At 45.3% G+C, this 26811-nt stretch overlaps 1 protein-coding gene across 1 annotated transcript in view; it reads left to right on the forward strand.

Moving 5' to 3' along the window:
* Positions 1 to 26811, forward strand: part of lrp2a (low density lipoprotein receptor-related protein 2a) — a 38360-nt gene that overhangs the window by 7462 nt on the left and 4087 nt on the right. Inside the window, 56 exon segments of the mRNA XM_029836392.1 lie at positions 769 to 992; positions 1411 to 1617; positions 1702 to 1904; positions 2034 to 2174; positions 2345 to 2548; positions 3101 to 3293; positions 3669 to 3794; positions 3890 to 4020; positions 4128 to 4265; positions 4372 to 4653; positions 5136 to 5375; positions 5480 to 5599; positions 5764 to 5880; positions 5983 to 5996; positions 5998 to 6364; positions 6706 to 6720; positions 7066 to 7314; positions 7857 to 8068; positions 8358 to 8542; positions 8639 to 8867; positions 9004 to 9181; positions 9288 to 9416; positions 9993 to 10159; positions 10294 to 10437; positions 10537 to 10646; positions 11520 to 11697; positions 11808 to 12021; positions 12097 to 12336; positions 12430 to 12618; positions 12995 to 13927; positions 14030 to 14195; positions 14278 to 14436; positions 14535 to 14824; positions 14898 to 15098; positions 15465 to 15707; positions 15786 to 15911; positions 16129 to 16248; positions 16781 to 16912; positions 17389 to 17590; positions 17683 to 17978; positions 18053 to 18719; positions 18926 to 19096; positions 19185 to 19408; positions 19481 to 19658; positions 20165 to 20361; positions 20532 to 20777; positions 20887 to 21015; positions 22013 to 22132; positions 22692 to 22808; positions 23208 to 23324; positions 23413 to 23550; positions 25696 to 25818; positions 25978 to 26106; positions 26177 to 26308; positions 26387 to 26518; positions 26587 to 26730. Coding sequence (XP_029692252.1) covers positions 769 to 992; positions 1411 to 1617; positions 1702 to 1904; positions 2034 to 2174; positions 2345 to 2548; positions 3101 to 3293; positions 3669 to 3794; positions 3890 to 4020; positions 4128 to 4265; positions 4372 to 4653; positions 5136 to 5375; positions 5480 to 5599; positions 5764 to 5880; positions 5983 to 5996; positions 5998 to 6364; positions 6706 to 6720; positions 7066 to 7314; positions 7857 to 8068; positions 8358 to 8542; positions 8639 to 8867; positions 9004 to 9181; positions 9288 to 9416; positions 9993 to 10159; positions 10294 to 10437; positions 10537 to 10646; positions 11520 to 11697; positions 11808 to 12021; positions 12097 to 12336; positions 12430 to 12618; positions 12995 to 13927; positions 14030 to 14195; positions 14278 to 14436; positions 14535 to 14824; positions 14898 to 15098; positions 15465 to 15707; positions 15786 to 15911; positions 16129 to 16248; positions 16781 to 16912; positions 17389 to 17590; positions 17683 to 17978; positions 18053 to 18719; positions 18926 to 19096; positions 19185 to 19408; positions 19481 to 19658; positions 20165 to 20361; positions 20532 to 20777; positions 20887 to 21015; positions 22013 to 22132; positions 22692 to 22808; positions 23208 to 23324; positions 23413 to 23550; positions 25696 to 25818; positions 25978 to 26106; positions 26177 to 26308; positions 26387 to 26518; positions 26587 to 26730 — 10978 coding nt within the window.

Here is a 26811-nt window from a genome sequence, read left to right on the forward strand (position 1 = left end):
TTTGTGTTCAGCGATTGTCCGTATGCATCTGGCAAGCTACAAAGTCATCTTTTGGCCTACGACTTGATTCCTCATTGGTCTAAAGCCTCTAAGCTGAAAGGCCAGGATGTAGTGTATCTGTGACTGGGAATTTGTGAAAATTTGCCAAGTGTGTGGCAGAATGTCAGATTAAAAGGGAAGGGAGCGCAAACAGGGCATGTGAATAAACCAGAAAGGTTAAACTGCCAGGCTATTTCCACAGCTACAGTTTCCCTTAAACAGGTCAGGTGAAAATCCTGCTTCTGAGGCATCGAGATCCTGTATCTAAAAATGAGTAGAGCTGCTAAGAGCTTCTGCACCATTAGCAGCACAATTGATGCCAAGAATCTCCAGTCGGAGAACCCATCGCTGTCATAGCACTGGAATGGAGACACGTTCAGAAATAAAGAGAACGCAAACAAATCTGTTATGTATCTTTACACCTGCGTTACAGCCCAAATGGACGATCACTGAGGCTTATATAGTTGTACATATGTCTTAAAAACACTGCTCATTTTAAACTGAGTAAACTTCCCCTTGACTGGTTTATCTGATATTTATGTATGAACAGTTTCTATATTTTATCTTAAAATAAATAAATCACAGCTCGTATTAATAGCCTGTGGTAAACTAATGATTCGGCAATTTCGTTGGTATTGAACTCTAAAACCTTCTGAAATGTAGTACACTTGAAAGATGTGAATACCTACAGGCTAATTTCCTCTCCACAATGCCGTCTTTTGTGTACAGGTGTTTTCTGTTGATATGGATGGTTCCAACGTGCAGGTGGTTTTAAACGTATCAGTTGACTACCCTGAGAACTTGGCGGTTGACTGGGTGAACAATAAACTGTATGTGGTGGAGGCCAGTGTCAACAGGATTGATGTGGTCGACTTTGATGGAAGTAACCGGGTCACGCTCATCACCGAGAACCTGGGAAACCCAAGAGGAGTCGCCGTGGACCCCACCGTTGGGTAAGCTCATCTTCTTGTTTCCATTCATTCATCCATCTGTAACCACCCGTTCACGGACCTCACATACAGTATCTGCCGTGCACCATTGGCATAGAATAATAGAGTGTGTGTGGGATTACCAGATTTATTAGAGTAGATTAGTGAGGAGCAATGTAAGTGATGACCCTTTTTGGAACTCTATACTATAATTCAGGAGGAGATGAGCGCCAGGTGGCTGCAGATACACTGGTTATTTTAATTTCGACCACCCATTATGTGATATAATGCTCAACAAACTTAACAAAAGAGCGGTCTCCGTTATTTTAGCGTCTCAATGCTTTTGACTAATTATAATGTTCCCATATTGTTAAAGCATTGCTCAGGTTATAACCTGACTGTAGAGAACAAAAGGTAAATAACCTTTAACCTCCTTTCACAGGTATATGTTCTTCACAGATTGGGAGGCTTTAAATGGCCAACCGGGCCTGGAGCGAGCCTTCATGGATGGCACCAACCGGTATGGAATCATTGGGACCAAACTGGGATGGCCGTCCGGTATCACACTGGACATCGAGGCCCAGCGCATCTACTGGGTCGACAGTCGCTACGACTACATTGAAACTGCCACATATGATGGGCTTCATAGGTGAATGTGTCATGCACTTCTTTTTTTAGTGGTGCATCAAATAAATGCATTTCCTCAACACTATGTTTTGTGTTGTTCTTTTAGGAAAACGGTGGTGCACGGAGGCGCTGCCGTTCCTCACCCGTTTGGCATCAGTCTGTTTGAGCACAGTGTCTATTTTACGGACTGGACGAAGATGGCGGTGATGAAAGCCAACAAGTTTACTGACAACAATCCCCAAGTGGTTTACAATACATCTCAGACTCCCCATGGAGTAGCTGTCATACATAGGTTTAAACAGCCACATGGTAAGTGTGCACTCAATCAAGGTTTTATTAGACTGCTTACAGCAAATCTATTAGAATCATCATGATTGAAACTGCAGTGTTAATAAGATGATCCGTCCAGTATTGTTATGTATTTTGTCCTTCTTCCAGTACAAAACCCGTGTGGTACAGGCAGAGGCGGCTGTGAGCAGATCTGTGTTCTGAGTCACCAGAGTGACAACGGAGGGCTGGGTTACCGCTGCAAATGCCGTATGGGCTACGATCTACGCGCTGATGGCAAACGATGTTTTGGTAAGAGATGATCTTTCATAACTGTGACGTTTCCGGGTTTAAAGTTAACCTGAAAGAGATGTAAAAGTTCTCATAACATTGTTTCTGTTGATTTCGTTCATCATACCACATTTTCTCTGGATCTTTAATGGCGAGCTCATTTCCTATTTCTGTCTGTATTTTATCTTTAGCTGTCAGGCATTTTCTGCTGTTCTCCAGCCAGCTCGCTGTGAGAGGGATCCCGTTTAATCTGTCTTCTCAGCAAGACATCATATTACCTGTCACCGGATCACCTTCATACTTTATTGGAGTGGATTTCAGTGCTGAAGATGATGTTATTTTTTTCTCAGACACAGCAAAAGACATGATTTTTAAGCAAAAAGTGGATGGCACCGGTAAGCATCTATTGTGTTGCTTGATATTTAGCGTATGTTGATTGCTGTTAACATTCATACGATGACAATAGCTAAATATGATCCCATTGAATGGTTTTTGTTTTTATGCTGACATCTTTAATAATGTATTTTGCTAACAGAGCGCTGTCTACCATGTGATTCACTCGAGCTTACGCAGGAAGTTCAGGGAGTGCCTGATGGGGCCGACTGGTACTATGGGGGAGGGAATGGGCAGGAGTATAGAGAGTGGAAAATGGATAATGTATTCAGCTGACATTGAAAGTACATGACCTGAAAATAACTTTAAAATCAAAAACGGTCGGCCTTACTGTTTGAATAAATGAAAGTAGTTACAAATCTGATTATCCACAAGCGGTCACACTACACAAAAAGCAACTCCCCCTCTGATCAGCAATGTTGTTTTTGGAGCTGCTCTAGTTTTTTCTGTCAGGTCTTCACGGGGAAAATGCAAGCTGACAGCCTATTTATTTAAATGTGTTCCCCTTTTATGTCTGCATTAAACAGTGATCTGAATGCGTTTCATCTGCACAGGCAGGGAGGTGCTGGCAGCCAATAGAGTGGATGAAGTGGAGGACCTGGCTTATGACTGGATTTCAAAAAACCTCTACTGGACTGACCCCCGATACAGGAGCATCTCTGTCATGAAAGTAGCTGATAAGTCCCGGAGGGCCATCGTACGTAACCTGAACAACCCCAGAGCCATTGTGGTTCATCCTCTTATTGGGTAAATTCATCATGACCATGTGATTTTCTTCCAGCCATGCCCAGTTTGTCTAGTTACACACTTTCAGAGTTTGCCACCTATTCAAGCACATCCTCAAATGAAGCTGCCAATCTGATAAAGGGAATCCGTATTTAGAACAAGCTGTTATTTCCAACAGCGTCAAAGTCATAAGGCCTCTGTTTCCGGTGGAGATTAGTTTGGATTGAAGGGCAGTATTGTGGAGCGCTGTAAGCACATGGCTTAAACAAAAGCCCTAAACATAAAACAAAATTTGAATAAACCTTTTTGTCATCAGCTACAGTCGATGTTTCAAGCCATTCGCAATAAGTGTTTCTTTAAATGGAATAGAAATCTCCATTTATTTTTATTTTACAGGTATATTTTCTGGACTGACTGGTACCGGCCAGCTAAGATTATGAGGGCTTGGGGTGATGGGTCACATGCTCTCTCCATTGTCAACACAACTCTTGGCTGGCCAAATGGTTTAGCAATTGACTGGAAGTAAGTCAGAGATGTTATAGCCATATGGCTACATGAATAATGCTTATTCATTTATAAACGTATAACCCTGTTTCACTCTGTTCTGACGTGTGCAGTGCAATGCGCCTGTATTGGGTTGATGCCTTCTTTGATAAAATCGAACACAGCAATTTTGATGGACAAAACCGAATTTCTTTGGACCGTATAACTCAGATCTCCCATCCCTTCGGGCTCACCATCTTTGAAGGTAATACCTTTTCTTTAAAAACTTTATACTTAAATGACAGGATTATACATGTTCCATCATCATAGATAAAGTAATGGAGATTTTTTTTCCTGTTCCCGTTCCTGCAGGCTATGCGTATTACACAGACTGGCGTCTGGGAGGCATCGTACGTGTGCGCAAGACGGATGGTGGGGAAATGGTTGTTATCAGAAGAGGAATCAGCCACATCATGCATGTCAAGTCTTTCAGCTCCACCTCTCAAACTGGTCAGTAGCTTCATTCACTGCTCGTCACATTCCACTATCCATGCATAGCAGAAGCTTGTGCTTGTCAGTCATGTAGCTAGTAATTACACTCTACTCCCCATCTCAGGTTTCAACCTCTGCAACAGATTGACAAATCCTAATGGAGACTGCAGCCACTTCTGCTTTCCAGTCCCAGACTCACAGAGGGTGTGTGGCTGTCCGTATGGCATGAAGCTGATGCCCAACCAACAGACCTGTGTTGAGGATCCATCTAATGAGCCCCCCACATTGCAGTGTGGAGCCAATTCCTTTTCCTGTGGCAACGGCAAATGTGTCCCAAACAGCTACAGATGTGACGGTGTTGACGACTGCCATGACAACAGCGATGAAACCAACTGTGGCGTTAACAGTATGGATTTATTAACACATTTATTAGTAGCATTCTGTCCAACCAAACCTGCCAGAATTGGCAGGAACATCCATAATCCCTGTGAGAAAAGCACATTTCAATCTTGCTTTAGTATACAATAAACTACGATTCATTCGAAATAAATCCTTCAGTTGCTGAGTAGCAACGTTAATTTTCTCTACTATAACTTTGTTTCTTCCTTCTTCTATCAAGTTTGGCTTTATTTGAATGAATACATTTGGGTCATAGGTCAACACCACTCTTAGATATCTCCTTTTATCATTTTGGAATCCACCCTATGTAATACAGGCAAGAAGAGCGCTAGTTCCTCTCAATGAGGAGATTGGCTGATAAAACAACAGAGAAGCCTGCATTGCCATAAAGTGGAACTTGATGCTTTACACAGGACTGTGTCAATAAGTGTCAAATATTTACATTTACATTATACACATTTGACCAAATTCCTATTTTCCTTTCTGCAGATAGCACTTGCTCCCCTGCTGCATTCACTTGTGCCAACAAGCGCTGTGTGCCTGCAGCATGGCGCTGTGATGGCCACAATGACTGCTTTGATAACAGCGATGAGCACAACTGTCCTACACGGGTACCTGGAACGTGTCCCGCAAATCAGTTCACTTGTTCCAACCACCACTGCATCCCTCATACCTGGCGCTGCGACACGGACAACGACTGTGGGGACGGCTCGGATGAAGCTGACTGTCGTGAGTATCCCTCAACGGGCTGATCAACTTACAATGGATACACAATTACACAGAAGTCTGAATTTCATTATTCATCACAACTGTTGTCTTGCAATCTGCGGCAGAGCGTGGCAGCACGTGCCATCCAGGACAGTTCCAGTGTCCAGACCACCGCTGCATAGACCCCAACTATGTGTGTGATGGGGACAGAGATTGTGTGGATGGGGCTGATGAGCAAGGATGCAGTGAGTGTTGTCTTTGTGGTACAATTAGGAGTTCAATTGTGTGCTGATTGATATTATTGCTTTATTTGCCAATATTTTTTTCCCCAGTCAGACACTTGACAAGTCTTAATTTGTACTTAAATAGCATCAACTTTTAAACCAACATATTAAACTGGATTTTTCAGTCTACAACTGTACAGCAAACGAGTTCAAATGCACCAGTGGTCACCAGTGTATCAACGCCTACTACCGGTGCGATGGAGTGTTTGACTGCACTGACCGCTCAGATGAGAGAGCCTGCCGTAAGTGTTTCAATGGTCCTTTCCTCACTGGAAGGTGAGGATGTTTTTAAGTCCACACGCATTTTGGTTAAATTAATATTTCTTTTTGATTTTCTCTTTCAGCTACGAGGCCCCCAGGGGATGTGCCACCATGAGAGTGAATTCCAGTGTCAGTCCGATGGGAGTTGTGTCCCATCCACGTGGGAGTGTGATGGTCATCCGGACTGTGAGGACAGCAGTGACGAACACAACGCGTGCCCACCTCGCACCTGCCCTTCCACATTCTTCCGCTGCGATAATGGAAACTGCGTGTTGCGCAGCTGGATTTGTGACGGCGACAACGACTGCAGGGACATGAGTGATGAAAGAGACTGTCCCACGCCACCCTTCAGATGTCCGAGCTGGCAGTGGCAGTGTCCTGGCCACAGTGTGTGCATCAACCTAACCACAGTGTGTGACAACATTCCCGACTGTCCCAATGGTGCCGACGAGTCCCCACTTTGCAGTAAGTCTCATCTCTGCTCATGTTCGTCAGGCAGAAAGTTGTTTCTTTGTTTATCACAAACATTTGATTATTGAATTACATTTCCATCCTGACCTCTACAAATTTGATAAAAGGTTTATACCACATGACGTCCAGGATCATTATCTTGATTTGATTTTAGTCGACATTCTCTCAGACTGTATTCTGAAAACAGGGGTGGCTTCGTATAGGTTTCCCTGCTGAATGCATTGTGTTTGTCTTGGTATTCCCGTGATAAAATCATGCATGTGTGTGTGATTTGATGTGCATAACCTAAAAAATTATCTGTGATTTTCCTTTCTTGCCCTTTTCACACCTTTCAGATGAGCCTTTGCCAGGTAGGAACACAATTTTAATCATTGTGAGATATATGACTTTGATTTATTCTGAACATGGAATCTTCATTAACCATTCCTGACGTGAAAACCAGATCTTTTTTAAAACTGATCAATGGAAAAACCCTGTTGGTTATGTAGTGTATTATGGAGTGTACAAAATAGTGGTGGCTTAGAGTAGCAATTCTAAAGATACTGAATGAACCGTTTAGCGGAATGTTGTTGATTATCTGTAAAGAAACCTAAAATGATAGGTAGAGTTAGTAGATTTGTGTTTTTAGGACATTTTCTTAGTTTATTATTCTTCTACATATTTCTGCTTCTATATAACTTCTCTTTTGAACTCAGACCAGGAGAGCTGCTCTGACAACAATGCCGGCTGCACTCATGGTTGTATCCAAGGGCCATTTGGGGCCCAGTGCACATGCCCTGTGGGCTATCAACTGAGTAATGACTCTAAAACCTGTGATGATGTTGATGAGTGTAGTCCACCTGGAATTTGTAGCCAGCACTGCTTTAATGAGAGAGGCTCATTCCGCTGCCACTGCCAGGATGGTTATACCCTTGAAGCAGACCAGCGTACTTGCAAGGTCTCAGGTGAGGAGGTCATTGTTTTAAACCAGCTAGCATAACCATTTAGCACATACCTGATACACACACATAAAATAGTCTCTCATGAAATTTGAAATATTTGAATCAGTCCTACAGTAATTTGTTTTGTCAAGCTTATTTGCCTGTACAGGATCTTTATGCTTTCGGCTGCTGAAAAAAGTTTGGCCCCCCCAGACTACATGAGTGACACACTCCCTCTCTTCTCTCTTGTCTCCCTTTGCTGCTCTGATTTCTTTAGATAAGACAAATAACACATATGTCACTCACTGGCCATCACCGGTGTAATTAGAACATAAGCACCAACAAAGGGCTGTTTATGAGGAGTGTGCATGACATGAGCTCCTCTTCAGCACAGATAACCTGCTAGAGGACCTTGCAAAACAAAAGATCCTTATTTGCACTTCAAGCCCTAAGAATTGCCATTTGAGAAGGGTCTATTTCAACCCTGCCTCGGTCCCTCTGCAAACTGATAAGACTTTATTGGATGGAGGCATGATATTTGACAACAGCTTGACGTGTCTTCACAGATTCTCGTCAGGCATTCTTGCTTGTAGCCAGCCGAAATCAGATTGTGCAAGATGACATTACGAGCCAGCCCAACGTGATCCACTCACTGGTTCGAGATGGACGTAACATTGTAGCCTTAGATTTTGACTCGGTCACCGACCGTGTGTACTGGTCGGACACAAGCCAAGACAGAATCTGGAGCGCCAATAAAAACGGCAGTGACCGGACTGTGGTGAGTTATTTACTATAGTTGTCCTTCTCACATTTTACTGGAACTATGTTGCCATTGTATAATTTTTGTCAGTAAGTCACAAATCCAACATATTCCTCTAATTCCAAGTGATAGTATACTAAGTGTGACCTTCAGTTTACCTGACTCCGAGGTCACCTCATTCATGTCCACATGTAATTGTCTGATAATATATTTATCATAAGCTGCTGTTATTAATTCAGACCCAAAACAGCCCAATTTTGACATAATGTAATTAGCCTTTAACTGTGATTTGTTTGCCGTTGAGCAGATTTTTGACAGTGGAGTGACTGTAACAGAGAGCCTCGCTGTGGATTGGGTGGGCCGAAACTTGTACTGGACCGACTATGTGTTGGAGACCATTGAAGTGTCTCGACTGGACGGTACGCACAGGACTGTGTTGGTCAGTGAAAATGTCACAAATCCCAGAGGTCTGGTGCTAGACCCACGAAGCAGGTCAGTGATGTCCACAGAATTGAGATTGTGTCAAACGATGGGGTTTTGTGCTGTCGCTTGTTGATAAGATGAGATTTTTATTTTTTATTTCTGCAGCGCTCACCTGATGTTTTGGACTGATTGGGGGAGAAATCCCCGCATTGAGAGGGCCAGCATGGATGGGAAATTAAGGACCGTTATTATAAACAACAAGCTGTACTGGCCGAATGGCCTAACTATAGACTACCCAAACAATTTGTTGTATTTCGCTGATGCCTACTTGGATTTTATTGACTACTGTGATTATAATGGCAACAATAGGAAGCAAGTTTTGGCCAGTGACCTGGTGAGTGCATGAACATGTCTGTAGTCTGATCAATGATAACTTACCTTGACATCTTAAAGCAATATAGCACATTTAAGTTCCTTTTGAATAGTATTTTTAAGGCAGACCTCTTTTTTTTGCTATTGTCTGTGAAAAGGTACTACAACATCCCCACGCAATTACCATTTTTGAGGATTTTGTGTATTGGACCGACAGATATATCAACCGTGTGATGCGAGCCCATAAGTGGCATGGGGAGAACCAGACAGTGATGCTGTTCAACCTCCCACAGCCTATGGGTCTGGTAGCTGTACACCCAGCCAGACAGCCTGCAGGTATATCAACAATGTTGCTGTCTCTTACAGGGAAAGCTTATTTATACACTGATGCCATTAAAATCCCTCCCTTGATGATATGCATGTGTGGGTTAACCATTTTTAGGTGAAAACTCCTGTTTGAGGAGTCCCTGTTCTCACATCTGCCTGCTTTCTGCTGTGGGACCAGCATACTACTCATGTGCTTGCCCCTCAGGCTGGACGCTGGCAGCAGACCAAATCACCTGCACCCGAGGTATGCGTTCGGCTTAATGAAGGGAGGCAGTCATCAGTGCTCATTTTGATTAAAAAAGGAAATAAGATCAGATGCGTTTGGTGGGTTGATGTACTTTATTTTGGAGCACACATGAAAAAAACTGTACCCATTCCAGAGGAAAGAAGAGATATATTTGGAAACAATGAACTTGGCTTAGATTAAAGTGCTTTTCAGCAGTCTTCCATTTAAATACTCTGTCAAGCGTTTTTTTCACCATCATAAATTTAAAGAATCATATCATCATGTCTTTCATCGCAACAATGAGAAGACAAGGACCCTTTAATTCAGGGAGTCGGTCTTGGGGCTGCAGCTTAACTCATCTCGGGTTTCACCTCACTCATACCAAGCTGAACACGCTCGGCTTCTGAGACCAATGATTATCCAAGAATGAAAATGCCCCTTCCCCATTCAGCACTTCTAATCTGTGATGACACAGCAAAGCAGATGGTGCAAACAAATTTCATCCGGCAGTCTAGCTCAGATCGATATTTGACCAAAATTACAGAATTACGTTTTGCATTTTGCTTATTTATTGGTTGTGTCTTATTTTGGCAGTTGAAGATCCTTTCCTGGTGGTTGTAAGAGACAGCATCATCTACGGTATTTCCTTAAACCCAGAGGACAAAAGCAACGATGCAATGGTTCCTGTTGCTGGACTTCAAAATGGATATGATGTTGACTTTGATAACAGTGAACAAATCATATACTGGGTGGAACATCCGGTATGATACTTTCCAAAAAATGCTACTTTCAACATTTAAAAAATCTCCTTTGTTTTGTAGCGATGATTGTATGCAGGAAATATGTCCTTGTGCTCGTGAGGATGGCTCACAGTAATCTTTCCTTTATCCTTAAGGGGGAGATCCACAGTGTGAAGTCTGATGGCACAAACAGGACAGAGTTCGCCCCAGCAGCGATTCTTGGCTCCCCTGTTGGCCTGGCATTAGACTGGATCACTCAGAACCTCTACTACACCAATCCCTCCACACAGTCTGTTGAGGTAGAACAAATTAAAATGGGTTGGTTTTTTTTACTAACTGTTTTATCTGAAGGTAGAAAAACCCTCACAAGGTGCTGGTTTATTTGTTTGCTTAATCAGGTTTTGAAATTGAGAGGGGAGGTCCAATACAGGAAAACTCTAATCACTAATAACGGCTCTCCAACTGGCGCGGGAAGCCCTGTTGGCATTGCAGTGGACCCGGCACGTGGGTAAGCCCCATTTAACACAGCCTTGGCACAGCCACTTATCCCAACAGCTACTGAACTCTAACCACCTCCTCATCACCATCTGCTCTGCCTCCAGACAGAACTCCACTAGTCTTACTGACCACTTTGCAAAGTTAAATCCCAGCAATGTACAGTAAAGTTTGAGAATGACTTTTTAAGTATTAATTGAGGAGGAATGCAGCATTGGTATTAGGTGCATTTATAACAAGGGTTAGGGTTAGGTAGTTAGGTAGTCAAGGTAGTTTATGCAAAATATAGTAAGCAACAGTTGTTTTATTGAGGTTGCAGAGAGGGTGCTGGAGAGTATCCAAGCTGCATGCGGGCGAGGTCAGGGGGCACCCCTAGATGAGGCACCAGCTCATTGCAACATTGTAAACATTTGGGGGTTCAGCACCTTGCTCAAGGGTACCTCGGCAGTGTTCCAGAGGTGTCCTGCTGCCAACACAACTTCCACATTTTGTCTGCATATAGAGTGTGAACTTGGAACCCTCTGCTTCTCAACCCAGACTGAGCTTCCACCGCCCCATATAATATAGAAAACAACAATAATAATTACCTTAAGCCACACCAGCATAATAAACCTATGAAATGATTACCGGTAATTATTTATCTATTTACTCACTGATGTAGTGCTAGTGTAGTTTTTTTAAATAAATTTTCCATTGTTAAAACCCAGTTTTTGAACTTACAAAGCTTTTCTCACTATACTATCTTCCAGGCTGATGACCTGAGTTACACCTGAAGATAATTTATGTAATTTATGTGGCGTTTAGACTGATATAAAATGCAACAAAATGCAACAACGCATTAACAGTAAACATGAAAGTAACAAAAATTTCTATTCCTGAATGAAAGAAAACTGTACTGGACAGACCAGGGAACTGAAAGCGGCATCCCTGCCAAGGTGGCATCTGCAGACATGGATGGTTCAAACCCGGTCAACCTGTTTACCAACAACCTGGATCACATTGAATTCCTCACTGTGGATATCAGTGAGAACAAACTGTACTGGGCTGTTACGAGCACTGGTGTGGTAGGTCTCCACAGCTTTAACTTATAGCTCTAGCCTCACCTCTTAATAATTATGAAGAAATAAATTGATATTGATAATTAAAAGATATTGTCCGACATTTCAATCTCCAGATTGAGTGCGGTGATCCAGATGGGACAAATCGTGCCACTATAGTGTCGGGCCTGTCTCATCCCTGGGGTGTAGCTGTCTACGGTAACTACCTCTACTTCAGTGACCGGGATTTTGAGGTCATAGAGCGTGTAGACAAGGCAACAGGGGCTGATAAGGTCGTGATGCGAGACAATGTTTCTGGGCTCAGAGTTCTGAAAGTGCACTATCGAGAAGGTGAGTAACGAAACAATGTATCTGAATCCTGATTTTGGTTTGTGTTTGTCACACTGTTTTATCTGAATTATCCAGCCTCTGCAGGTACCTCCAATGGTTGCACCAACAACATGGGAGCATGTGAGCAGATCTGCCTCCCTCGCCCACAGGGTTTGTTTACCTGTGCATGTGCCACGGGCTTTAAACTGAATAGCGACAATAGGACCTGTGCCCCCTACCAGTCCTATGCTGTCATTTCGACCCTGTCTGCTATCAAAGGCTTCAGTCTCGAAGGAGAAGATCACTCTGAAGCCATGGTGCCTATAGCTGGGAGAGGTCAGTAATGCTAAAGAAATGATGTTGTGTGATGCACAGCATTAGGGGTGTGTTGTGGTTGACGTCATAATAACACCTGATGATCTCCTGCAGGCCGTAATGCCTTACACATCGATGTTCATATGGCCTCTGGCTATATCTACTGGTGTGACTTCAGCAGCACAGTGGCAGCTCAAAATGGGGTCAGACGGATCAAGCCAGATGGCTCTGGATTACGTAATATAGTCACATCTGGAATAGGACGAAATGGCATAAGAGGCATTGCTGTGGACTGGGCAGCAGGTACGCTCATATCCCTTTCCAGTAATTTCTTCAAAGTACTTTTGCAGTTAGCAGTGCAAATATTGTGCCTTTTCTATAATAGGATTTCAATTGAGGGACTAGATAACTGAGAGGAGGGATCCTCACTAATCCTTACCAATATCTTATATACTGATCATATGCATAGTTTAATAAATTCTCAAATTAAATAGTTTTACACAGTATTTTCTGATCCAATTGTCATTGATTTGTAATAATCTGTACAGTATATTAGTGATGTGAAATAATTTTTGTTTTCTTTTTATGCTATAAAATATGAAATAATTTAGGATAAACTATGAAATAACATAGCGTGGATCTATTTATACCAGATTAACTGACTGGATTCATTCCTCAGGCAACCTGTATTTCACCAATGCCTTCCTCACTGAGACGTATGTGGAGGTCCTCCGTCTGAACACAACTTTCCGCAGGGTGCTGCTGAAGACTCAAGTAGACATGCCACGCCACATTGTGGTCGACCCAAGACGCAGATACTTGTTCTGGGCAGATTATGGCCAAAATCCCAAAATCGAACGAGCATTATTGGATGGAACAAACCGCACCATCTTGGTGTCATCTGGGATTATTACTCCCCGCGGTCTTGCTCTTGATTGGCAAACCGGCTATGTTTACTGGGTGGATGACTCCTTGGATATGATTGCACGGGTCAGCCCTCAAGGTGGAGAAGCTGAGATAGTCAGGTACGGCAGTCGCTATCCAACTCCGTATGGAATCACGGTGTTTGAGAATAGCATCATTTGGGTGGATAGGAACCTCAAGAAAGTGTTCCAGGCCAGCAAAGAGCCTGGTAGCACAGAGCAGCCTGCTGTGATTCGAGACAATATAAATATGCTGAGAGATGTCATCATCTTTGATCAACACACTCAGCCATCCACTGCCCAGGAGCTGAACTTCAACCCCTGCATAGAAGAAAATGGAGGCTGTGCCCACTTCTGTTTTGCCCTCCCAGGGTCTGGCACTGGTGGGCAGAACAAAATATGTAGCTGTGCATTTGGGGATCTTGGAGCTGATAATAAAGGCTGTGTGGTGTCAAGAGATGATTACCTCATTTACACAACTGAGAGCACCGTGCGCAGTTTACGCCTTGACTCTGATGACCATGCATTGCCTTTTCCTGTGGTCAATGTTCCTCGTACATCTGTAGCACTGGATTTTGACCTGACTGACAGGAGGATCTATTACACTCAGAGTTCAGGGGCAGGAGCAAGTAAAATCAGCTACGTCAGTCTCTCGGCTCCCACCTCCTCCCCTGTAGTAGTGGCTTTTGGTAGGTTCTACACCTCCACTATCTCATACACTTTAGTTGTACCACATGTCATTTTATTGAATGTCACAACTTTTTGAACACTACTGTTATTATCTTGGATAGATTTGGGGGCTCCTGACGGCATCGCTTTTGACTGGATAAACAGAAGAATCTATTACAGTGACTTTGTCAACCAGAGCATCAGCTCCATGTCTGTGGACGGCTCCCAAAGGACTGTAGTTGCCCATGTGTCCAGGCCGAGGGCCATCATGTTAGATCCCTGCAGAGGGTAAGACTAACACAACACACGTGCTTTTTCATTGTGTTGGATTTAGCTGCAATATAATGATGAATCCTTCCTTAATCCATAGATACATGTACTGGACCGACTGGGGTACTCATGCAAAGATTGAGCGTGCTACTTTGGGTGGAAACTTCAGAATGGAGATCGTGAACAGTAGTCTTGTGTGGCCCAATGGACTGACCTTGGACTATGTAGATGAAAGAATTTACTGGGCAGATGCCAGCTTGTAAGATATATATATATATATACACTTATAAAATAATGTCAATTATTCAATATATATATATATACACACTGGTAAAGTACTTTTTGTTCTACCATTAGACAGAAGATCGAGCGATCTCATCTTACGGGGTCCAATCGAGAAGTCATCGTAAGCACGGCCATTTATCCCTTTGCCATGACCATGTTCGACCAATTTATTTATTGGACCGACTGGAACACTCGGAGCATCTATCGAGCCAACAAGCACGATGGTTCAGGTCAAACGGTCATGATTCAGAATCTTCCGTCTCGGCCAATGGACATTCACGTTCTGGCCAGCATGAAGCAACAGCAGTGTGATAGTCCCTGCCAGCAGTTTAATGGAGGCTGCAGCCATATCTGTACCCCAGGTACAAGCAGGAGCGGGCAGATTTTTTATGAAATCATCAACTCACTTTCTAAACTAAAATGCTGTCTTATTAGGACCCAGTGGAGCTGAGTGTCATTGTCCATCAGAGGGACGCTGGTATCTTGCTGAGAATAAACACTGTATCCCAGATAATGGAACCAGATGCCAGCCAGGCCAGTTTACCTGTATGAATGGCCGCTGTATTCGTGCCCAGTGGAAATGTGACAATGACAACGACTGTGGAGATGGCAGCGATGAGCTGGAACGAGTCTGTGGTACAGTGCTGTTTGGATTTGTTCTTCGGAATTTCAATTTTCCCCCTTTCTCCTAATCATCGTTAACACTAACACACACTACATCGTTCTATGCTATTTCCTTTCATAGGCCATAAGCAAAAGTTCAGCATTGTTGGTGTGTATGCTTGCACTTCTTGATTCATTAACACCATTTAAACAAGTCTACATTAATAATGAAAATCAATGTGCTTGTGCTTGTGTGATTTGCATGCAGTCCCACAGTTGCTGTCATCCTTTATTGAATTGTCAGGTAAAAAGATTGTGACTGTATGTCAGACCTCTGCCGCCTCTGTATCATATTCTGCGTCCCTGATGTGTTCCAAATTATGACTGTGTAATTTCCAGCCTTCCACACTTGCGAGCCTACAGTCTTCACTTGTGGCAATGGCCGTTGTGTGCCCTATCACTACCGCTGTGACCATTATGACGACTGTGGAGACAACAGTGATGAGCTGGGATGTCTGTTCAGGCCGTGCGACCCCAATACAGAGTTCACCTGTAACAATGGCCGTTGTATTGCGAAAGACTACGTTTGCAACGGCATCAACAACTGCTATGACAACGGCACCACGGATGAACAAAACTGCCGTGAGTATATTCAGAAATCTTAAAGCAACCACTGGTCATCAAAGAGCCTGTTACATATAATGGTGACGATTACTGCAGCGGAGAGAACTTGCCAACCGGAACAGACTAAATGTCAGACTACCAACATCTGTATCCCGCGCTCATACCTGTGTGATGGAGACAACGACTGTGGGGACATGAGCGACGAGAGCCTAACACACTGTGGTTAGTTCAGCTGCTGTTGCAACAATGATTCCATGTATTTATTTTACCAATGTAGTCGATTACAATGAAATTTAAGTTGATCTCATCCATAGAAAATAATGCTATGAGAAAGAGGAAGAAATCTTTATCTCTTTATCTCTTTATCCCACCACCGTGTCAGCATGTTACAACACACTCACCCACTGCAGTCTCATGCTCTTCCTCATCTTGTGTGCAGCTGCGTCCACGTGCTCCCCGAGCGAGTTTCGCTGCTCCAGCGGCCGCTGCATCCCTGCTCACTGGTACTGTGATGGAGGAGCCGATTGCTCCGACAGCTCTGACGAACCCCTCTCTTGCAGTGAGTGCCGGCTATCCCTCTCATCCGTCTAAAATGGGCCTGTGGGCTTTGTGTGTCAGCCAGGCCCATTATTAGCTGCCATTCTGTGTCTGGCCCAGCTGCATCTGTGTGTTAGTGTGAGCAGGTGATGTGAGTGTTATGGCAGAGAGTGTGAGTCCGTGGTTTATGTCTCTGTGTTGGAGCTGTGGTCAGTCAGGCCTCCTATTGTATGCTGCATTCCTTGGTGGTGACACCCCACAGTATGTTCTGACAAGCAGCACCTCCCCCCTCCTTTTGTCCATCAGGGTTACAGCGCCTCACATTGGCTTTTGTTTAAGTAGCTACATGGACAGAAGCGTCCCTCACTATTTTGAAAGTTTCATCGCCTCCTTTTTAGCTTGTGGAATACCAGGGTATGTGTCTTGAACCTGGAAATATCCAAGAAAATATAGTTATTTATCTTAAATATACAGTTTAGTTTTATTTCGGAAGATCTGATGATGATGAGTGTTTTGTTTTGTATACTTTCGAATATCCCATGATGTCTCTGCAGCCCCACAGGTCCGAACCTGCAACACGGATCAGTTCCGGTGTGACGATGGCAGATGCATTGCCTCATCCTGGATTTGTGATGGAGACAATGACTGTGGTGACATGAGTGATGAAGACCAGAGACATAATTGCGGTACAAATTGTTTCATTTGCGTCTTTCACCTTCTTAAACATTGTCTCCATCCTCCAGCTGCTGCACATCGTCAGTGGAGTCATGTGTGGGAGGCTGGTATTTGTTGCCCTGCATCCTCGTCTCCTGTAGACGTTGACCATTCCAAGAAACTGACATTCCTGATTTCCCCTGCCTCACTCGTTACTTTGTGCATGTCTCCTTTCTCTGGCTTCCTGGCTCAGGGTGGATCAAGACTCCTAAGTCTCACCAATGTGTACTCCAACAATAAGATGCCTGAAGGCAAAAACTCAGCATTGCCGGAGCCTCTGTAGGAGGTTCACTTCAAACAGTGGGGATCAATGGCATTAGAGGGAATTTAAAACCATGACTGCATGTTTTGAAATATCGTCTGGAATATTTATATTGCTAAAATGCAGGTTACCGCTGGGTCATCACGTCATCATTTGACTTCTTGTATATGCTCTCTCCACCCCCAGCTAATCGCACGTGCTCCAATGCAGAGTTCACTTGTGTGAATAACCAGCCACCCCAGCGTAAATGTATTCCACGTGACTGGGTGTGTGATGGAGATGCCGACTGCGCGGATGCATTGGACGAACATCAGAACTGCACGCGGAGATCCTGCGGCATCAACGAGTTCACCTGTAGCAACGGCCTCTGCATACGCAGCTCCTATAGGTTAGATCAGTTTACCGCTTTAAAATACAACAGAGTGAGTTAAATCAGCCTCGTGCACTGTGGTCATCTCTTGGGGCTTGTCTAAAAATCAGGTGCGATCGACGTAACGACTGTGGCGACGGCAGCGATGAGCAGGGCTGCACCTACCAGGCGTGCCAGCAGCACCAGTTCACCTGCCAGAATGGCCGGTGCATATCCCAGGACTTTGTGTGCGATGGAGACAACGACTGCGGGGATGAGTCTGATGAGCTGGAGCACACGTGCCACACACCAGCACCCACCTGCCCTCCTGGAGACTTCAGATGCGACAATGGACACTGTATATCTCTGATCCGGGTGTGTGACAGGAACGATGACTGTTCTGACAACAGTGATGAGAAGGGGTGTGGTGAGTAGGAATTTCAGGATAGAATTCCATTATTTGTGCTTCTGTGAATATGTTGATATCGTGTTTGACCGTAGGTGTGAATGAGTGCACGGACCCATCAATCCATCACTGTGATCACAACTGCACCGACACGCCCACCAGCTTTATCTGCACCTGTCGCCCGGGCTACCGCCTCATGTCTGACGGCAAAACGTGTGACGATGTCAATGAGTGCGGAGAGACGCCAAGCGTGTGCAGCCAGATCTGCGAGAACACCGTCGGGTCCTACGTTTGTAAATGTGCACCGGGGTTCCTGAGAGAGCCAGACGGCCATAGATGCCGCCAGAACAGCAACATCTCACCGTACCTTATCTTCAGCAACCGTTATTACCTGAGGAATCTGTCAACAAATGGGGCGGACTACTCTCTCATCCTCCAGGGGCTGACCAGTGTAGTGGCTTTGGACTTTGATCGCGTTGACAAGCGTCTTTATTGGATCGATGTGAGTCGCAGAGTGATTGAGAGAATGTCCTATAATGGCAGCAACAGAGAAGTGGTTGTCAGTGGAGTTCTGCATGGGGAGGGCCTTGCAGTTGACTGGATAGCCAGGAAATTGTACTGGGTGGACAGCTTTGTGGACTGCCTCAAAGTATCGGAACTGGACGGTCGATTTGTGAAGAAACTGGCTGAGCACTGCGTTGACGCCAATAACACTTACTGCTTTGAAAACCCCAGAGCTATTGTGCTCCATCCCAAATATGGGTGAGAAATCATTTTGTAATTGTAATATGAATGCAATTTTTGTTTAGTTTTGTGTAGATTATGTTGGTATTGTTCTACTCGACAGATGCTGACGTAGCTTACCATACTACAATAGTTCATCCATGATGTAGAAATGAATCCGTTTTTTTAATGTATATAGAGGTCATGTGATTTCATTTGATTTAATTACCTTGGATTGTTGCTAGATTTGTATACTGGACAGACTGGGGAGACAAAGCCTTCATAGGTCGTGTTGGAATGGACGGAACAAACAAAGTAGCGATAATCACCACCAAGCTGGAATGGCCCAACGGGATCACGATTGACTACACTAATGACAAGCTCTACTGGTCTGATGCTCATCTCAGTTACATCGAGTATGTGTACCGTCAGGAACTGATCATGCTGCTGCTTTCATACTTTAAAATGAAGAGAAACTTGTGATGTTGTCCCGTTTTTTGTTAGGTACTCAGACCTGGATGGGCAGCACAGACACACAGTGTATGATGGAAATTTGCCTCACCCATTTGCACTGACGGTGTTTGAGGACACTGTGTACTGGACGGACTGGAACACCCGCACAGTGGAGAAAGGCAACAAATACGATGGCTCCGGCCGCCAGGTCCTAGTTAATACCACTCACAGACCGTTCGACATCCATGTATGCCACCCTTACAGACAGCCTATTGGTGAGTTAATCTCATGAATTTCCTGACTGTGAATTGGGATATTTGGCAGACCTGTTGCTCTTCTCTTTGCAGTTAATAATCCTTGTGCCGTGAACAATGGAGGCTGCTCTCATCTTTGTCTGATCCGTCACGGGGGACGGGAACACTCTTGTGAGTGCCCTGACCACTTCCTGACTGTCCATGTAGGAGGTGTGACCCGATGCCTTCCCATGTGCACCAGCACACAGTACAGATGCGCTAACAATGAACGGTTTGTATATTGTATTTGTATATTGAGTGTGGTATATGATCATCAGGGGTGATGTGCAGCACTGTCATGTTGTATATAATATAAATAGATAATAGATAAATAGATAATTAAATTAGATATCTTGTAAAATGACTTTGAAAGATCAAGAAGATAATTTTTTGTTTATAATATGGTTCTGTTCGAACCTTGGAAGCACTCTTGTCATCTGAGCCATTCATAAGCGTGTTTTAGCGGAAACCAGTGCCCCCTGCTGTTTACATTTAACATTGAACCAGATTTTCTAAACGTAAAATTACTTAGTTCTATTTTACTCATCATTTTGATTTTCAGGCGGATTTAAAAGCCATGTAATAATGTGGTCATAAATTGTTTATTTTTTTAAATGACGGGAAAAAATTCTCAAAAATGTGTCAAACGTGTAAAATTACCCAAAAGATAGATTTTTGCAGCCTTTGTTTGCAATGCTCTGGGCCTTACATTTTGGCTGTTTCATTTTTCTATAACAGATGCATCCCTATTTGGTGGAAATGTGATGGTCAGAGGGACTGCAGAGATGGCTCAGACGAACCCTCCACCTGCCCAGTGCGACACTGCAGGCTTGGCCAGTTTCAGTGCAACGATGGAAACTGCACCAGTCCGCACTTCCTGTGTAACAGCAACCAAGATTGTCCCGATGGCTCCGATGAAGACCTCGTGCTCTGTGGTTAGATTTTTCTTTTAGTTGATGCTTTTTATCTGCCTCTAATCTACCTGTTGTGCAGTCTTTGATGTTCACCTCTAGTTTGTTTATATGGTCTATGTCTCTTTTTTATCATTATTAATTCATTAGGAAAACATTCACTATTGTTTTGCTTGGTTCTGTCCTAATTCAAGCTACCCACCAATGTGAAAACCACCATTGGCAGTGTGCAAATAAGCGCTGCATTCCAGAGTCATGGCAGTGCGACGGTGAGAACGACTGTGGCGATCAGTCGGATGAAGACCCAGCACACTGCTCCTCACGGACCTGCCGTCCAGGACAATTCAAGTGCCGTAATGGGCGTTGCATTCCCCAGAGCTGGAAATGTGATGTAGATAACGACTGCGGTGACAACTCTGATGAGCCATTAGAGGAGTGCAGTAAGTAATTGCTCTTTCATCTGTTGTATTAAAGTTCTTTGTGTATTTATTTTTGAAGAATTGCTCTGGATTTTTTTTATTAATAATGATGCTGGGGGGATTTGCGCAGTGGGACCAGCATATCGATGTGACAACCACTCTGAGTTTTCCTGCAAGACCAACTATCGCTGCGTGCCTCTGTGGTCTGTCTGCAACGGCCACAACGACTGCAGAGATGACAGCGATGAGCAGGGATGTGGTGAGTCTGATGTAGAGATCGTGCAGGGCATGGACGACTAGGCTTCAACTTTATCACGATGCTTTCTTGCTTAATGAAGTCTTTTGCAGCTTTAATATAAATCATTATGTCCTGTAATGTAAACCCAGAAATCCCCAAAAAACAGCAAAGGTCATGTGTTCTAGGAGTGAGTGAAGGGCAATTAGCCAGCACCTCATCCTCCTGTGGAAAATTACACAGTGAGGTAGTGGGAGGTGCTGATGGAGAGGGTCTCACCACTTACCCTCCCCCGCTATTTGCTTCACCCAGAGAACATGCTAGATTTATGAGCTGTCCAGCGTGATAGGTCTTTGTGTGTGTGCATCTGTGTGTGTGTGCATCTGTGTGTGTGTGTGTGTGTTGTTGTGCTGTTCCTTTTTTGGGGGGTCTGGATTCACACTAGTCTCTTTGTACTTTTCGGTGATACAAATGGTGTGGCCCTCCCATTTCTTATCAGGGGCCCTTACTCCATTAGTGCCATGCCAGCACAGGACTGGAGATCTGAGCTAATCTTCCTGTAAGAATGTAGCAGATGGGCCAGGTGGAGGGCTAGGAGGGCAGGACTGCTAACACTGCGCTATCTTTGACACCCAGCGCTGTGTGGTAGAGACGGCTCAGACTAGCTCGCCTCCACTCCTTTCCTGTCTGTGCTTCTCATCTCTGACAGCCTTATCCTCTACAGACACATACTGGCATAGATGGAGGTCACCCATCTGTCCTGAGCATGCTGTTCTCCTCCCTTGATGACTATTAGAGCTTAATTTATAAACAAGATACCTTCTACTTCCAACTGCGAGCATCATCATTACTTTAACATAGAGTTTACTTTTAGTGTTATTCTGCTATCACTCTTATTAACCCATTCGGATCTAATGCAGCATATATTTCATATTAGAAGACGTTTTATAGAAGTCATGCAAGTAGAAAGAGGAATATAGACGTGTTTAAGAACAATTTTTCATGTGTCTGCTCCTCCAAGATGAACTGACATGTAATCCTCATGGAGACTTCCGCTGCAGCAACCACCGCTGCGTCCCGCTGAGATGGAGGTGTGATGGAGAGGACGATTGTGGGGACAACTCTGATGAGCGCGGCTGCAGTGAGTTCCCTGATGAAACATCGTCGATATCTGTTTTTGTTAAAACATTTGTTAGCATCACGAGAGCGTTAAAGCGCTTTAAAATATTTTAAATTTATGGTGATGAGGGTCAATCCGCCATCATTTCGATGGATCCGTTCGGGAATAGCGACACAGCTTTAACAAAGTGTCCATGTGATGATGAAAACTAAGGATGATATAATTTTATCAGACGTCCATTGTAAAAGCTTCAGCACTCATGCTGACAGCGGTGTGCTGAGAGAGGCAGTCTTATCAGCTGCTAGAGAAACAGGCTGTCCTTAGCACGTCCGAAGGAGGGAGTGAAAGAGCCTGTCACCCTTTGCCCTGCAGACTTTAAACATGTCTGAGAACATGCCAGCTAATTGTGATAATGCAGCTTCTCAACAGAGAAAAGGTGCCTGTGCTAATAATCGTGGTACCGTTCTCCTTCATGCATCGATCCAGAGGCTTCCGTATCATCAGCTGCCAAATAAGCAAACAAAACGCCGCATTTGCTTGAGGTGATGTTTTTAATCATCGTTATCACACTTTCCCTCAGCTCCACGCGCGTGCACTGAGAGCGAATATCGCTGTGATAATCTGCGCTGCATTCCTGACCGCTGGGTCTGTGACCATGACAACGACTGCGAGGACAACTCGGATGAAAGGGACTGTGGTGAGGGGCTCTTTGTTGGCTGGTTTGCCGTGACAAAGAAGTAAACACACTTCGCACTATGATGCAGACAGACAGACAGACAGACAGACAGGCAGGCAGACAGACAGACAGACAGACAGACAGACAGACAGACAGACAGACAGACAGACAGGCAGACAGACAGACAGACAGACAGATGCAGACAGACAGGCAGGCAGACAGACAGGCAGGCAGGCAGGCAGGCAGACAGACAGACATTCTAAAATCGCATATTACAGATATTCACTATCTAAAAGATATTTTCTATAGAACACATCAGCGTAGGCCTGGTAGCCATAAGCAGTAACTTCACTATGACAACGTTCACCTTTTCCAAGGACGGTATCTAAGTATTGCATCATTTTTTGGGGGGTGTTGCAGAGTTGCGGACTTGTCACCCTGGTTACTTCCAGTGTGCCAGTGGCCACTGCATCTCTGAGCGCTTCAAATGTGACGGCAACCCCGACTGTCTGGACTACACAGATGAGACACTCTGTCGTAAGCATCCTTCTCTGACCACTTTGCTCTGTGCAGGCGTGCGCAGCTCGAGCGTCGACACGTATTTAACAGCACGACTTCATTTCAGCACCACGTTTTCCCAATGGCACCTACTGCCCCCCCTTCATGTTTGAGTGCAACAACCACGTCTGTGTTCAGCCTCACTGGAAATGTGACGGTGACAACGACTGTGGAGACAATTCTGATGAGGAGCTTCACCTCTGCTGTAAGAATTACCCTCCCTCCCTCCCTACCTCCCTACCTACCTACCCCCCCTACCTACCTACCTACCTACCTACCTACCTACCTACCTACCTACCTACCTCCCTACCTACCTACCTACCTACCTCCCTACCTACCTACCTACCTCCCTACCTACCTACCCACACACCCCCCTACCTACCTACCTACCTACCTACCTACCTACCTACCTACCTCCCTACCTACCTACCTACCTACCTACCTACCTCCCTCCCTACCTACCTACCTACCTACCTACCTACCTACCTACCTACCTACCTACCTACCTACCTACCTACCTACCTACCTCCCTACCTACCTACCTACCTCCCTACCTACCTACCCACACACCCCCTACCTACCTACCTACCTACCTACCTACCTACCTACCTACCTACCTCCCTACCTACCTACCTCCCTCCCTACCTACCTACCTACCTACCTACCTACCTACCTACCTACCTACCTACCTACCTACCTCCCTACCTACCTACCTACCTCCCTACCTACCTACCCACACACCCCCCTACCTACCTACCTACCTACCTACCTACCTACCTACCTACCTACCTACCTACCTCCCTACCTACCTACCTACCTACCTCCCTACCTCCCTCCCTACCTACCTACCTACCTACCTACCTACCTACCTACCTACCTACCTACCTCCCTCCCTCCCTCCCTACCTACCTACCTACCTACCTACCTACCTACCTACCTACCTACCTACCTACCTCCCTACCTACCTACCTACCTACCTACCTACCCTACCTACCTACCTACCTCCCTACCTACCTACCTACCTACCTACCTACCTACCTACCTCCCTACCTACCTACCTACCTCTCTACCTACCTACCTACCTACCTACCTACCTACCTACCTACCTACCTACCTACCTACCGACCGACCGACCGACCTACCTACCTACCTACCTACCTCCCTCCCTCCCTACCTACCTACCTACCTACCTACCTACCTACCTACCTACCTACCTACCTACCTCCCTCCCTCCCTACCTACCTACCTACCTACCTACCTACCTACCTACCTACCCCTCCCTCCCTACCTACCTACCTCCCTACCTACCTACCTCCCTACCTACCTACCTACCTACCTACCTACCTACCTACCTCCCTACCTCCCTACCTACCTACCTACCTACCTACCTACCTACCTACCTACCTACCCCTACCTACCTACCTACCTACCTACCTACCTACCTACCTCCCTCCCTCCCTCCCTACCTACCTACCTACCTACCTACCTCCATATCTACCTCCCTACCTACCTACCTACCTACCTACCTACCTACCTACCTACCTACCTACCTACCTACCTACCTACCCACCACCCACCTCCCTACCTCCCTACCTACCTACCTACCTACCTACCTACCTACCTCCCTACCTACCTACCTACCTACCTCCCTACCTCCCTACCCTCCCTACCTCCCTACCTACCTCCCTACCTCCCTACCTCCCCTACCTACCTCCCTACCTACCTACCTACCTACCTACCTACCTACCTACCTACCTCCCTACCTACCTACCTACCTACCTACCTCCCTACCTCCCTACCTCCCTACCCACCCACCTACCCTCCCTACCTCCCTACCTCCCTACCTACCTCCCTACCTACCTACCTACCTACCTACCTACCTACCTCCCTCCCTACCTACCTACCTCCCTACCTCCCTACCTCCCTACCCTCCCTACCCACCCACCTACCTCCCTACCTCCCTACCTCCCTACCTACCTCCCTACCTACCTACCTACCTACCTACCTCCCTACCTCCCTCCCTCCCTACCTACCTACCTACCTACCTACCCACCTACCTCCCTACCTACCTCCCTACCTCCCTACCTCCCTACCTCCCTACCTACCTACCTACCTACCTACCTACCTACCTACCCACCTACCTCCCTACCTACCTCCCTACCTCCCTACCTCCCTCCCTCCCTACCTACCTACCTACCTACCTACCTACCCACCTACCTCCCTACCTACCTACCTCCCTACCTCCCTACCTCCCTACCCCCCCTCCCTACCTACCTACCTACCTACCTATCTACCTACCTACCTACCTACCTACCTACCTACCTACCTACCTTTATCTTTTCCTCCACAGTGGACATCCAGTGTGAGACTCCGTTCCGTTTCCGCTGTGACAACAACCGTTGCATCTACGGCCATGAGCTGTGTAACTCTGCTGATGACTGTGGAGACGGTTCTGATGAGAGACAGGAGAACTGTGAGCTTCATAGTTTGTAGCCGATGGTTTCTTTCTATTATTTTATCATTTACTAAACAACCTAAGAGTTAGTACAGACAGCCGCAGCGTCTAAACCCTAACCCTAACCCTAACCCTAACCCTAACCCTAACCCTAACCCTGCCTTTCCCTGTATCCAGGCCCAAGCCCTACACACGGACCATGTACAGATGAGGAGTACAAATGCAGTAATGGCCGCTGCATCCCACACCAGTATGCCTGTGATGATTATGATGATTGTGGGGACCAGTCCGATGAGCTTGGATGCCGTGAGTAACTAAGACTTAAGAAGTTAAAAGAAATGAACAAAAAAAGCTGATTCTTATTTTCTCCTGTTAGACCGTGGAAGTACGCACACATGCAGTGACAACATCTGCGAACACAACTGCACTGATCTGACAGAGGGAGGCTTAATTTGTTCATGCCTGCCTGGATACAAACCCAGAGACACTGAAAGACATGTGTGTGAAGGTAAAGGTCACGTCCTGAGGGATTACAGGTGTTTTTGCACCATCGGTTCCAGAATTGTTCTTTCCTTTTCCACGACAGATGTGAATGAGTGTGAGGTGTACGGCACGTGTCCTCAGGAGTGCAAGAACACGAAGGGCAGCTACGAGTGCTTTTGTGCCGAAGGCTTTGTCTCTTATGGGGAGCCACATGGGACAGAGTGTGCTGCTCAGGGTAAGAAACACTCACCATTCCTTGTGGATGCTCTTTTCATTAAGTTGCTAATTACATATACGGGACAGGAAACCCACCGGTGCTGCTCCTGCCAGACAACGTTCGCATCCGCCGCTTCAATCTCTCCTCTCAGCAATATTCGGACTACGTGGACAACGCCGAACACATCCAAGCTTTAGATTACCTCTGGGACCCAGAGGGACAAGGACTCAGTAAGATGTCAGGTTATGTGCCCAAGTACTGATAATAAGTTGGATTATGTTAAAGGTCTTTTCTCTGTTGATACACTCTAG

Source organism: Takifugu rubripes, chromosome 1, assembly GCF_901000725.2.
Source record: "Takifugu rubripes chromosome 1, fTakRub1.2, whole genome shotgun sequence".
NCBI lineage: Eukaryota > Metazoa > Chordata > Actinopteri > Tetraodontiformes > Tetraodontidae > Takifugu > Takifugu rubripes.